Genomic DNA, 12,925 nt, shown 5'->3' with positions numbered 1-12,925 from the left:
TCAAAAGTAAAACATTTATGCCTAATCACGGGTTATTCTAATATAAACAACCATTTAACCATAATTAAACGTACTTTAATTAAATCACACCCCTAATCTAATCCACATTTAATTAAATATCTACCAACTTAATCTCAATCAACCTAAGATAAACACACTTAAGGTAGATATCATTAACTCTCTAATCAAGATTTAGTGAGCTAAACTCACCGGAATCGTTTTCTGATGAGTCCCCGTCAAAGACAACGGCGAGGTGGTCAGAAAACCTCCTCGAGGCGACGGCAAAAGAGGATCGGAAGGCACCCAAAACGGGCCTTGAAGGTTCGGATCTAGTTGGAACTTCCAACCGCCGGTCCCGGCGGAGGAGGGCCAAATGACGGCTAGTTGGGCACGAAATCGGCGGAGAAGGGTGGTAGCAGCTCAGGCGGGTGATTGGCGGTGGTTCACGGCGGCCTTGGCTAGATTCGACGGCCTTGGCTAACTCCGAAGGTGACCAGGGGCAACAAACGGCGATGCCGGAGGGTCGTGACGCACGAAATGTGAAAGCAGGCGCGAGCCGACTCCGATCGGCTCATGGTGGCTCTACGTGGACTGCACGACAACGAGTTGGCTTCGACGGCAGCTGCCAAGGCTGGACGATGGCCTAGACGCACGGCTGTAGAGGATAACGGCCTGGAAGCTCGGACAGAGGCAGAGCAGTGAGCTGGTGGATGGAGCAATGTGCACAAGTGGGCAACGGCGGAGTGCGTGGACGAATAGCGACGATGAGGCTTCCGATGGCGTGCGGGCAAGCTCGAGTGAAGGAGGGGGACCGGTCACTGGTTTCTGCTTTGCTTTCTCTCCCTCTCTCCAATCGGTTCCCAAGGAAGAGACCAAGGAAGAAGATGATGTTGATGGGTGTTTTTCAGGGCAATTGTACACCCTCCACTTGTCAAAATCCTAGACACTCAAGCCCCACCATGACATCACTTGATGATGTCACACCCACTATCTCCAATCTCCCACGACCTTATTCCAATGAGTGCAATTTCTTTTTCACCGTGGCATGAATTCTTCAAAACCTTGTACAAAACATTCTTTCAATTTCATTCAATTTCCTTCCAATTGAATTAAATTGAAATCCATAAATTTAATCCAATGTCACCACACTTCAATTCACATTTCTACTCGACTTTAGAACCATCTTGAGTCCCAAAAGCACGACCAAAAGCAGACCTACTAAATTTTCCCGAACCAAATTAACCATATGCCGATTCTTCGCTGAAGACTCGCCTTGCATGAAAAATCTTCCTCAAGATGAGTCAATGTTCCTAAAATGATTTGTGACACACAAAGACTTCCAATTTCTGAATTCAATATCAATTTCATGGTTAATTTCACTTTGGCACGATACTAGCGCGTCCTGATCTACCGGGTAGCTTTTAGAAATTTTTATGCATTTGACTTGTAGTTGATCAATTCAAGCCACATTGTACATCTTTCACACATTGACGATTCTCGGTTGTTGGGGGGTAATCTCAAGGTTTCAAATACGGACACAGGGTACCCAATTGACAGAAAAGTCGGTCTAGTGCTGATTGACAAGAATTGTGAGATCCGGTGGAATCACCCACACTTGATCACATGCCTCTGTCGAGTCGACATATCTCCAATTTCTAATCAATTTTTAATTGTGCCGTAATGACCCTTGCAGATTAGCTTGGTCGAAAGGTTGCTTCCTGATCAAATTCTCGAGTTTGATGCATTAGAATCTTTTAACGGCTTCACCTAATAGACTAGCTTTCACATGAGTAGCTGACTCAAGGAAAAGAATTATACACATGCCAATGAAATATCCGTATCAATTTATTAAAAATAGAATTGGAGAAAATCGGGATGTCACATCAGCTACTCTTCCAGGTTCTTTTGTAGTAGCAATTATGCCTATTTCACCTCTAGGAAGCCATCGATCCTCACAAATTCTTATGTTAGTCCCATCTTCGACCGACCATTGAATCTTTGATAAAATGGAATCCCGTCCGACTAGTAGGCTCTGCCAACCCCATGAAGGTTGGGTACCTTTGGAAGCATTTAAGAAATCCTGTGAATGGAAATAAAGACCTTTAAAGAGTTTGCTCTACAAAGAAGTAGGTTGCTGTATTATTCGCCAAGCTTGTTTGCCTAAAGTTGCTTTATTGAAAGCAATGAGGTCTCGAAACCTAAGTCCTCCTATTTCCTTCCCGTTCTTTAGTACATCCTAGTTCTTCCAATGTATTCCTGACTTTCGGCTATCGTTTTGTCACCAAAATCTTGCAATCTTTTTTTCAATGGACTTGTAAAGCGAAGCAGGGATTTTGAAAATTGACATAGCATATTATGGGATTGCTTGTACAACACTTTTTATGAGAATCTCCTTGCCACATTTAGAAATGAGACTTTCTTTCCATCCATCAAGTTTTGCATTGACTTTCCTTAATATCCAAGCAAACATGTCTCATTTGTATCTTCCCTAGTTCGACGAGATACCAAGGTATTTACCGTTTTCTCTAACATTGGGATTCGGAATTCCTTTGCTAAGCTTTCCTTAAGTCTGTCAGGGCAATCTTTACTGAAGTATATGCTAGATTTGTTTCGATTTATTGCTTGTCCGTAGCTAGACAATATTGGTTCAGAATGTTGGCTAGTTTTTGGCATTCCCGTACTTTCCCATCTAGGAAAAATATAGCGTCATCTGCAAAAAAATAAATGGATCAAAGTAGGAGACCACCTGTTCAGCTAAATGCCCTTAAGGTTTCCCATTTGGAGAGCTTGATGGATGAGTGTTGACATGACATTCGCCATCGTGATAAAAAGATAGAGTGATAGAGGGCCTCCCTATCAAATGCCTTGCGTTGGGTGGAAGTAATTCAGTTGTTCCCCATTAAATGTTACACTTATGGAGACTGTAGTGATGCACTACATTACCCATTGTACCCAAGTAGAATGGAATCCCAACCTGAGTAGATAATCTCTTAGGAAATCCCACTCAACACGGTCATACGCCTTTTTCATGTCCATCTTGACGACCGCTTGAAATTTTCGCTTTCTAGTTCTTGTCTTGATTTGATGAAGCACCTCTTGTACAATTAAAATATTGTCTTGGATTTGACAATCGTCACAAAAGCACTTTGTTCCATAGATATCAAGTCAGGAAGGAAAGGTTTCAATCGGTTGGCAAGCACCTTGGATATTATTTTGTTAGCATAATTACAAAGACTAATGGGTCGATATTGGTCTAGACATTCCGAGTTAGGGACTTTCGGTATTAGTGAAATAATGGTTTTATTCAGTTCCGAGGACATCAATCCGGATTGGAAAATTGCTGCACCGATAAGTAAACTTCGTCTTGTAAGATGTCCCAATGGTTTTGATAAAAAAAGACCGTTGAATCCATCAGGACCCCGAGCTTGAGTTTTCCCCAGCTGGAAAGTGGCTGTTTGAACTTCCTTGCGGGTGACTATTGCAATTAGTTTAGCATTCATATCATTAGTAACAACACACTCACATTTGTCAAGAATCGGCCCATAGTCACGATAGCCCTCTGTTTTGTAGAGTTTGGAAAAGAATTCCATCGTCATTTCCTTTAGAAGGTGATAATCTCTAAGCCATCGTTGATTGTCGTCTTGTAGCATCTTGATTTTGTTCCTTTGTCTTCGATGGATGGTAGTGACATGAAAAAACTTGGTATTTTTATCATTCCACCTTAGCTAATTTATCCTAGAGCGCATAACCCAATATTGTTCCTCCTGCTACCAAGCATTGTGGAGCTTTTCTTTCAACTTGGTGACGAGTTGTTTGTCATCGAGGCTATGTGTTTGATTTGTTAGAGAATGTAGTTGTTGTTGTAAAGTTGCAATTTGATTGTTTGCTTTAGAGAAAGTGACTCTACTCCATTCCAATAGAGCCCAACTGACCTTTTTCAATTTGTATGGCAGGTTGTATCCATTTGTTGTAGCTGAGGACCAAGCCTTTGCTATGATATCTTGGCAAGCTTGATCTTGCAACCAATAAGCTTCAAATTTGAAGGTATTCCTTTTTCTACACGGCTTTGCATTAGTAGTTAGCAACAAAAGGCTGTGGTCTGAACCCACTGCTAATGAAAGCGAACACTTCGGCCCCAGGGAAAGTTATCCGCTAGTTCCAGTTGCAAAGAACCCTGTCCAATCTTTCATTAACCAAGTCATCCCCTTCTCGGTTGTTCATCAAGGTAAAAGCACATCCCTTGCTTTCTATATCCATCAAGGCGTAATCATGTAGAACTTCTCTAAAGGACTGCATATGATAAGAATCAGGTGACCGTTTACCTACTTTCTCCCAGTGGTAGGTTATTTCATTGAAGTCCCTTGCGCAAACCCAAGATAAAGAGTTGGAGGAGGCGATTCGTTAGAAGGCTGTCCATAAAGGTTGGCACAATTGAAGAGTTGCCGATACGTGTAAACAGGTTAGTCGCATTGGTATGCCTCTCTCTATATTTGTACATATGGTGTCTATAAAGTCCAAAGTAGCTAGATCCACCCATAGAGATATATTAGAATACCAAAACATAGCCAGACCTCCAACCCTACCCACTCGGTTGATTATATGAGAGTTAGGAAACTTAAATCGTTGCCGAATTCTTGAAAGCACTATCTCTCTATTCTTTGTTTCCTTCAAAAAAATCACATCAGGCTTTTCTTTGGCTACTAGGGCTTGAACTGTCGGGGAAGAGTCTAGTCCTTGACAGTTCCAAGAGAGGAGTTTCAATTTTTTATAAGGTGTAGAATTGGACAAGATGGTGTTAATTTGTGTATGAGTAGGTAATAGATCAATTCATATGAGGGGAGGAGGGGTTTGATGGAGTAAGGATATGAAAGCTTTACAAAGAAGAGGGTTGATGGGTGAGTAGGGTTCTGACAATTCCCTCGAACGGGGATTTGGGTGTTAGGAAGAAATTAGGCTACGATTGATCGTCCGAATTTCTAATCATTATAGGACTGAATATGATATGATATAAAATCATGAGATTTTTTTATATTTTTATATCATGTCCATTGTTTGGTGAATTGCAGTGTTAAAGTCGGATATATTCATATCATATCTCTTGTACATTTTTTTTAATATAAACGGCATATCATATAAATGAACCTAAATGTTTTTTTTTTTTTTTTTTTTTTGGTTAACCCTGGAACCATCGTACACCGACAGCCGACGACGTAAATTAGGGGGAGCACTAGCACAAAGGCCTACCTCCCACAGCACTCCACTTAGTGAACCTAAATGTTCATAAATGAAGACGGTGAAAATTATCGTAACACTTTTCCTTAATTTATTTTATTTTATTTTTCCTCTTTTTTATATTATTTTCTTTATTATTTCTTTTTCCTCTTTCATCATTCTTTAATAAAATTTATCAAATAGTAAACTATACTAACATTCCTAAAATACAAAAATACCTAAAATATATAATAAATATAAATATCTAATTTATAGATTGAATGCTTATTATAAAATATAATTAAAGTTAAATATTTTAATTAAAAATATTTTTTTATTTTTTATTTTTAAATTAGAATTCAAATATTATTCATAGTGAAATATAATTTCAATTTTGTTAATTTAATAAATTTGTTATTCGATAAAAATAACTTTCATATTATAAATATTAAAAATCATATCAACATTTATCTCATGAGATAATTTTACCCCGTCTATATCCCATTATATCCGATATCATATCATATCCCAAATTTTATCCTGACTGTCAAATGCAGTTTTAGGATTTAAGGATAGGTGGGATTTTGGTAAAGCTATCACTAGTGGGATAGAGGTGAGCTCCCTCGGGAATGCAAGATTATAGAGAAGATCATGCAAGTGACTTGAAATAATATGATCTTTTAATCTGTTTTAATCTCACCACGTTCAACCTTCTTGTACAGATACTCGATCAATGAATTGAACAGAGGTCAAAAAGACATTCAATCCGAGAAGGAAAAGATCATGTTGATCCGTAGTTTTATTATTTTTCTTTCTAACTTGTGCATTGATATTTTTATTCTCCAAAAAAATAATGGGATTGTTTTTCTTTTATTTTTCCCCCGTAATTATGCTTGGGCAAGTGAAAATACACAATCGGCTCCGAGGTTGACTCCGCTCAAAAGGGTACAGCCCCACCCAACACTAGTGCCTTGACTAAGCTCATGCTGGCTCTTCTTTCTTCGTGGTCAGTCAACACAAGCCCGCTGTAGCATGGCCCGTGTGATCCACGAGGATTTCTAAGTCCAGATTCCTTTGGAAACCGTGCCTTGACTTGACTCGGCTCATGCAGCTTTTCTTCCCTTGATTCCAGACAACATCAAGCATGGAAAAAAGGGCACGTTGTGATCCACGAGGGTTCCTTAGTCAAGATTCTCGTGGAAAACCGTGCCGATGAGTAATGTCTCGGCCTGTGGAATCTGGACCGAGAAAATGCAAAACAAAGGTGGTGGCAGGCTAGTCGTACAAGCGTACTGCACTCGTAACGTGCACGCCGGAGTAGATTTCCATGGAAAAAGGACATAATTGTAGGGCCCCGATGACTTAAAATGTGGTCTCACGCAATTCGACCTGTAGTGGAAGTACGATGATAAGTCAACTACAAGTCTTCTGGTGCTCCCCAACCTGTTCAATTGCAATGGCTAAGATGTGAAAGGCAAAAGAACTCTAAACTTGTACACGAGAAGGAACCGCAATTTCATCACACGCACCTGCATGCGCCCCTGCATATACGTCTGACAAGATAGAGCAACTAAGATACATTCTCGTGCCGGTGCGGGATGGAACAGGCTGGAAATTACTGGTATCTAAGTACATTCAAACCACAACATGCATTCAGAGTACACTCCAGAGTACATCAGATTCCGCTTCGCCTAGGGTGATTACAATGCAGACCTTGGATGATCCTTCCCCATACGCTTTGATATGAAATCCAACACTCCACAAACAACAATACAGCCTATATAATTAACATTACAGAACCCAGCATAACCAACTCCGCAGATCGCATAAAATGAGGTGCCCAAACTCCCATTCCAACAGGACAAAATTTAAGGGAAAAAAATATTCACCTTCAATCTTCAATCTGTCCATACGAAACTCTACTATTCAGTGATATACTGATTGCTTAAGCGATGATGGCTCGGAAGCATTACCTCAAAACAGCTCCGTTGTCAACTCGGCAGCAAAAGAAAGATCCCACATAAGTTGAGGTCATATGGTTTTAGGTACAGACTTTTTAACAGTCGTTGTAGAACAATGCTTCATAAGGGGACTCTTTCCTTGGAGAACTCCACCTCCCGATTCATCAGAAAAAACCTTCCCAATAATCAACAACATTGCATGACATTCCTCACTCTCAGGCAATTAAAGTGCCCTCAACCCACTGGATATGGAATGTTTAACAGAGCTTGTTGTAGAACAATGCTTCACATGGATTTGGGTTGAACTAGGTTTGTGTGGCCGGACCAAAATAGATGCTCTGTTCTAATAGTGTTCTGGGCACTACTATAAAAATGGCTGCAGCAACTTTCTTGTGTGGTATATTGCCACCAAACTGTATCAAAAGCAAACTTCCTTGCATAACATACCAAGATGACAACAGTTGGCAGTCACTTTTAGACCAGAAGTAGGTATCTTCCCTCTCCATGTAATTTTATTCGATCTATAACCCTGACCTGATATCAAATGATGTCTCATAGAAGAGATTAGAATCGATACAAAGCTTCTTCAGCTGCTAATGCCAGTATCATACGCTATGGTTACCCATGCTTTACCCATGCTTCTCTCCACAAAGCTTACATGTCACCTTTTCCTCTTGGAAGACAAGCATTGGAGCAGCTTCTTTTTATTTTGGCACTTTGATCAATAAAAGCCTGCAAGCATATGCTATTAGCATGAATGGAACCTTCCCTCAACCGATCGCGATTCACTCTCAGGTTCCACAAAAATGTCATTTTCAGGAGAAGGCTCTGCTCATCCACTCTACATCAACTTGTGACAATCAGTATTAACAAAAATCTTTTGAGAGGGACCTATAATCCATCCATTTGGAGCACACTTTTAACCCCAAACCTTGCCACTACTGCAGTTGATTGTGACTTTCAATTGGGGAATGTTTAAAGTATTCTTGGGGAGAATGTTACAGAACTGAAATGTCACATTCCTCCTCTAGCTTAACATCCCTGTAGAGTTTTAGAACATCAATTTTTCATAGGAGCGTCGATAATGATGTCAAAGGCAAGCTAGCCGGTTGGAATTTCCGATACAAGAGTAACTATCAGTTCAAGTATAAACACTCGTCTGTATGATTCGAGATGGGCCAAGTGAGTGAGTAAGCAATAGTTCAGGGGAAGGCTGAGCTTAGATGACTATACTAAAGGGTGAATGAGTCATTCAAAGCCTAACTGCCACACAGTTCATGATCTCAAGTGTCTGCTTGTGACAACTGTTATTAGGTCGAGTTGTAGAGAGTATGGTTGAGAGAGTTGGTAGTGGTTGAGAGAAAGTTGGAAACAGATGTTACCGCTATTGTTGTAGTTGGAGAAAAGGCTCGAGGAGAGCCATGTGCCAAGAGGACTCAATTGAGGGATGTCATGTCCTCCTTTGACAAAACTCTCACCAAGGTCAAGGACTTGAAGGAGCAGATCAACAGGATCAACTTATTATACCATAGTCAAGGTCCTTAACTTCAATTTCAAGTTGTATGGTTCTTGTCAGCGGGCTTAGTAGGTTTCCTTAATTGTGCTAATTAGTTCTTCTTTGTGTTACTTCTGTTGACAGCAGTTTTCAGCAGTTTGTTCTTCAGGGAAAGGAAAAAGTATTCTCTACTTACTGGAGGGGTATGTTGGGCAGGTCTGATAGTTATTTTTATCCATCTTTTTTTCTCTTTTTTTTGCCAAACCTTTCCCAATGATACATTGGTCCATATTGTCGAAAGTTGAGCCATGAATCTAAATACTGAGGCAAAAAACTTAACTTCTCCTACTGCATTTCCTTCGCTGAGTAGTTTGTGACACCTGGAAAAACCAATTGGCAGTCATGGCAAGACCTCGGACACATAAAAGCATGTAGCAATTGCTTTTCAGATATGTTTTTCACTTATTAAAGGACACTCTTACACGCATAGGATATATCATGAATTGGAAGGAAAACAGATCTCCTATGTTGAAAGTTTCAAGAACTACTAAATGCATCACTCTTTTAGAAGTAATTTGAAGTAATAATTTAGTAACCTTATGCCGTTTATGATGATGGGCTAAAATTAAAGCCATTGCATTTGTAAACCAGTCATCACAAATCCCACAAGGAATTTGGCAGGTGGGAGGTTCGACCCCCACCTATGTATTACGGGGATTAGATTTAGGTTCTAGGATCAGATCCAGAGAGAGCCCAAGAAAGAGATGGTAAATTAAAGTTATAGATGGAACTTTTATTGTACAGGGCATAGCATAAGAAAGCAAAGATACACTATTGCAACCAGAAAAAGTGAAAATGTTTCATCTATGACAAGTTGGTAAGGCTACCCACAAATATCAACATCTTTAGGCAAACATACACATGCTGCAAAGTTATATTCGCATCTTAAAGAAGTTCAGAAACAAAAAGCCACTGACACTGACACTGTTTCAATGCAAGTATGGCAAGGATGCATCAACGACTTCAAACATACGTGAAAGTATAAACAATACAAAACACAGAATATATAGCAAGTTAAAAAGGCATAACAAAAGGTGAAAGATAAGAGGGCATAAACAAATGACAGGAAAACTCGACTATAGAATCCTTCACGATCTCCGTCCTACTAGTTAGCTATAACTTTGCTCACGTTTCATTTCTCCATGACCATGTCATATCGATGGGACAAGACAGCATGTGTTATCATTAGATGGTTTATCTAGAAAATAAAACCCCTATCTGATGCTTAAGTACATAACTTAGACACAATAACTGTTTGCCTCCCTCTAAAACAAGATGTTTTTGCTTAAAAAATTGACAACACAATTGGAGCGATATTTTCTCAATTAAAGTCCAATTTATAAAAAAATCATGCTCGATAAAATTTGTAAAGCGAAGTCATTTATCAGAGTAATCACAGTTCATAGAGATAACTCACCCCCTTGCACAACTATGTCTCGATTAGAGAACAAGCTTGAAGCCCACCGAGAGGAAGTCATCCCTGGACAGGAGGAAGGCAGTTTCTAATCAACTAAACAATCAAGAACAGTAGTAAAGATGAGAGGTGCGAGTAAGCCAAGTCACCAAATATTTACCAGAGACATTTAGTTGCAGATTCTATATATAAGTGAAAGCAGACGAGGCAGACTGACAATTAAATCTATCATTAAGCAACCATAATGGTACAATGGATGGAACGTAATCAGAATAAATCAACATAAATCTTTGTCCCTCAACTTTGGCAGTCTTAAAGCTAACACATCGAATGGAACAATAATTGCGAGAAGGGGAACTTCATTCCTATTTATCAGTACAAATTAGAGCAACGGAAAACCTTTTTTTTTTTTTTTTTTTTTGGGCTGTTTTAGATCTTAAATAGATGTTCTCTAACCTATTGTTTCCATAGAAACCTCTGTGAATGTGTTTTCTTCATATGCATCATACATAGACTCCTCTTATATAACATAAATTCTCATTTCTAACTGTTTTTTTTTTTTTTTGGTATGGAATTTTTTATTTTTTTTGGTAAGGAATTTCAAACTGTTTTATGTTTTCTTTTATCAGTAAAAACATAAATAAAAAGAAATAAAGGAGCACACAGCTGTTTTGTTTTGTGAAACATAATTTGGCGCGTAGTCTTCGATTCCAAGTTCCCAATTCCCAGATTAGTTCCCCATAGTTCTCAATCATCTACTCTACTCAATTCTTTGTCCATATTTTCAAATTAATTAGATCACACAACCACCCAAAAGTTATCACGTCCAGAAATAGGGAGAAGTAGGGAGGATCTGATTATCCATCACATCAATTGAACAACTCTTCTTCCTCCAGAAAGAGCTATCCTTTTCCATCCCAAAAGCCATGGACAAGTTTCTTTCGCTTCACCTTCTTCACAAACATGCCAGAGGAAGGAAGAAGAACAAGCAACCCACTACACCAGGTTCTGTATATGAGGGAGGAATCTTAACACAAAAGAACATGCTACTTTTCACAAAATACTTACCTCTTGGTCCTATTCTCAATCTCTTCCGCTTCTTGCTGCTTCTTCTTGGTGTATCCTCCATAATCATCGACCGAAACAAGGGTTCTCAAACAAATTTCTGCTTCAAAGGAATTTGGCATGCCGTTTATATCAACCCTCTCGATGTCCTTAGTCTGTAGATCATACAAAATGAGATTCTTACTGTCCTGTCTTACCAAAACTTGACGACCATTCTTGGCGTAAGCCAACGGCCGGACAAACCCAAGAGGCCTCGCAACTTCAGGTTGCGGTATCGAGAACAACTTATTCCATGAATCTCTCAATCCATACTCTCTCATAATCCACACATCGACACCCATGTGGTTCCGGTTAATGCTAAGGCAGAGACACCCTCCCAGGACGGACAAATCCATGTCAAGCTTATTATCGATACCTTCAGGCTGGTCCACCACCTTAAAATCCTCAATTCGAAAATCGAAAGCCACCAGCAGATTCGCCGAATCCGACACCAGCTCCCGCGTCATTATCCAGTGCAGATGGCCGCACACGAAAACCCCCATCTTGCGGGGATAAACGAGGGAGTACGGCATGTCCTTGAGCCGCCTCCAAGCGTTATCCTTCAAGCTGTAGATACTAACTTCCGACTCGATCGGCTCCGTCACGAGCTGGACCAGCCTCAGCAGCACGTAATCGTCTTGCCTCTCGTCGTACCCGAACCCGTAGACGCAGACGGAGAAAACCGAGGAGCGCCGCACCTCGACGGCGGAGTACGGCAGGAACTTGTGCTTCCGCGTGGCGGGGTTCCAAACGACGACGTCGTCGGCGGCGTTGGAGATGCAGAGCAGGCCGTTGCAGGAGCCGAGGACGCGGATCTGGTCGCTGTAGCACATGAGCGGGTAGTTCATCTCGGCGACGCCGCCGTGGCGGAGGAGGGAGGTGAGGTCGATGCAGTAGAGGCTGGAGGAGTGGCGGAAGAAGAGGGTGAGGTTGGCGGTGGACTCGAAGGAGCGGGCGAGGTGGGAGCGGACGAACTCGCGGCTGTCGATGATGCGGCGCCACCGCTTGGAGACGGAGCGGCACCGGAGCAGCGACTCGACCGGGAGGCGGTCCAGGATCTCGGTCACCAGCTCGCCGGGCAGATCGCCCGCGAGTTCCGCCATGAATGCTCAAGGCCCTAACTGCTCTACGCCTCGAAGGAGGGAAAAGGACGCGAACTTTTTTTGTGGTTCAGGCGAATCGATGCGGGGGGATCGGGGAGGAACAGGTTCGATTCGAGAGCATCGGTGCGAGATCGAGATCTCACCTTTTCTGCTGCTTCTTCTTCTTCTTCTTGCTTCTTCTTCACCTTCCTTCTTCGTCTTCTTCCTTCTTCTTGACAGGACGAGATAGAGAAGATGGAGATATAGAGAGAGAGAGAGAGTACGGGTTGGGTGGGAGGTGTGCGGTTGGGAGAAGGCGACCTGGCAGCCGTTCCGCACCTGGCTTTTTTATACGGTGTGCAGCCCGACAGCTTGCAGTCTTATCCGTCAAGGGTTCTCACCATGTTGAAGTTTTTTTTTTTTTTTTCTTCACTTTAGAAAAAAAAAATCGATACAACCACCACCTTCGGTGACGCAGTTAACTCGAACTCTTTCCCCTCACGAAGGGAAGAAGTGTGAAGAAGTATCATTAGAAATTCTTATTTGGAATACTGTGATCTAGGTCTTGCAGCCGCTCCCTTATGGTCGACTTATGGAA

At 41.2% G+C, this 12,925-nt stretch overlaps 1 protein-coding gene across 4 annotated transcripts; it reads right to left on the bottom strand.

Moving 5' to 3' along the window:
- Positions 1-5,884: 5,884 nt before the first annotated feature.
- On the bottom strand, positions 5,885-12,624 carry LOC104445668 (F-box protein CPR1). Of its 4 annotated transcripts, XR_726044.3 has the most exons (4): positions 11,404-12,624; positions 11,210-11,306; positions 10,145-10,207; positions 5,885-9,047 (listed from the first exon to the last, which is right to left on the bottom strand). XR_726044.3 is itself a non-coding variant. In XM_010059577.3 (3 exons), the coding sequence occupies exons 1-2, from the start codon at positions 12,346-12,348 to the stop codon at positions 10,168-10,170; spliced, it is 1,179 nt and encodes a 392-aa protein (XP_010057879.2). In that variant the 5' UTR covers positions 12,349-12,622; the 3' UTR covers positions 5,885-9,047; positions 10,145-10,167. The 4 variants fall into 4 exon arrangements, 2 of the variants coding, with proteins under 2 accessions (XP_010057879.2, XP_039161467.1); XR_005547821.1 differs by having other exon boundaries at positions 5,885-6,654; positions 6,741-10,207; positions 11,210-12,622; XM_010059577.3 differs by having other exon boundaries at positions 11,210-12,622.
- Between the last annotated feature and the right edge of the window lie 301 nt (positions 12,625-12,925).

Source organism: Eucalyptus grandis, chromosome 11 (assembly GCF_016545825.1).
Source record: "Eucalyptus grandis isolate ANBG69807.140 chromosome 11, ASM1654582v1, whole genome shotgun sequence".
Classification (NCBI taxonomy): Eukaryota; Viridiplantae; Streptophyta; class Magnoliopsida; order Myrtales; family Myrtaceae; genus Eucalyptus; species Eucalyptus grandis.
This window is presented reverse-complemented; position numbering and strand designations above follow the sequence as displayed.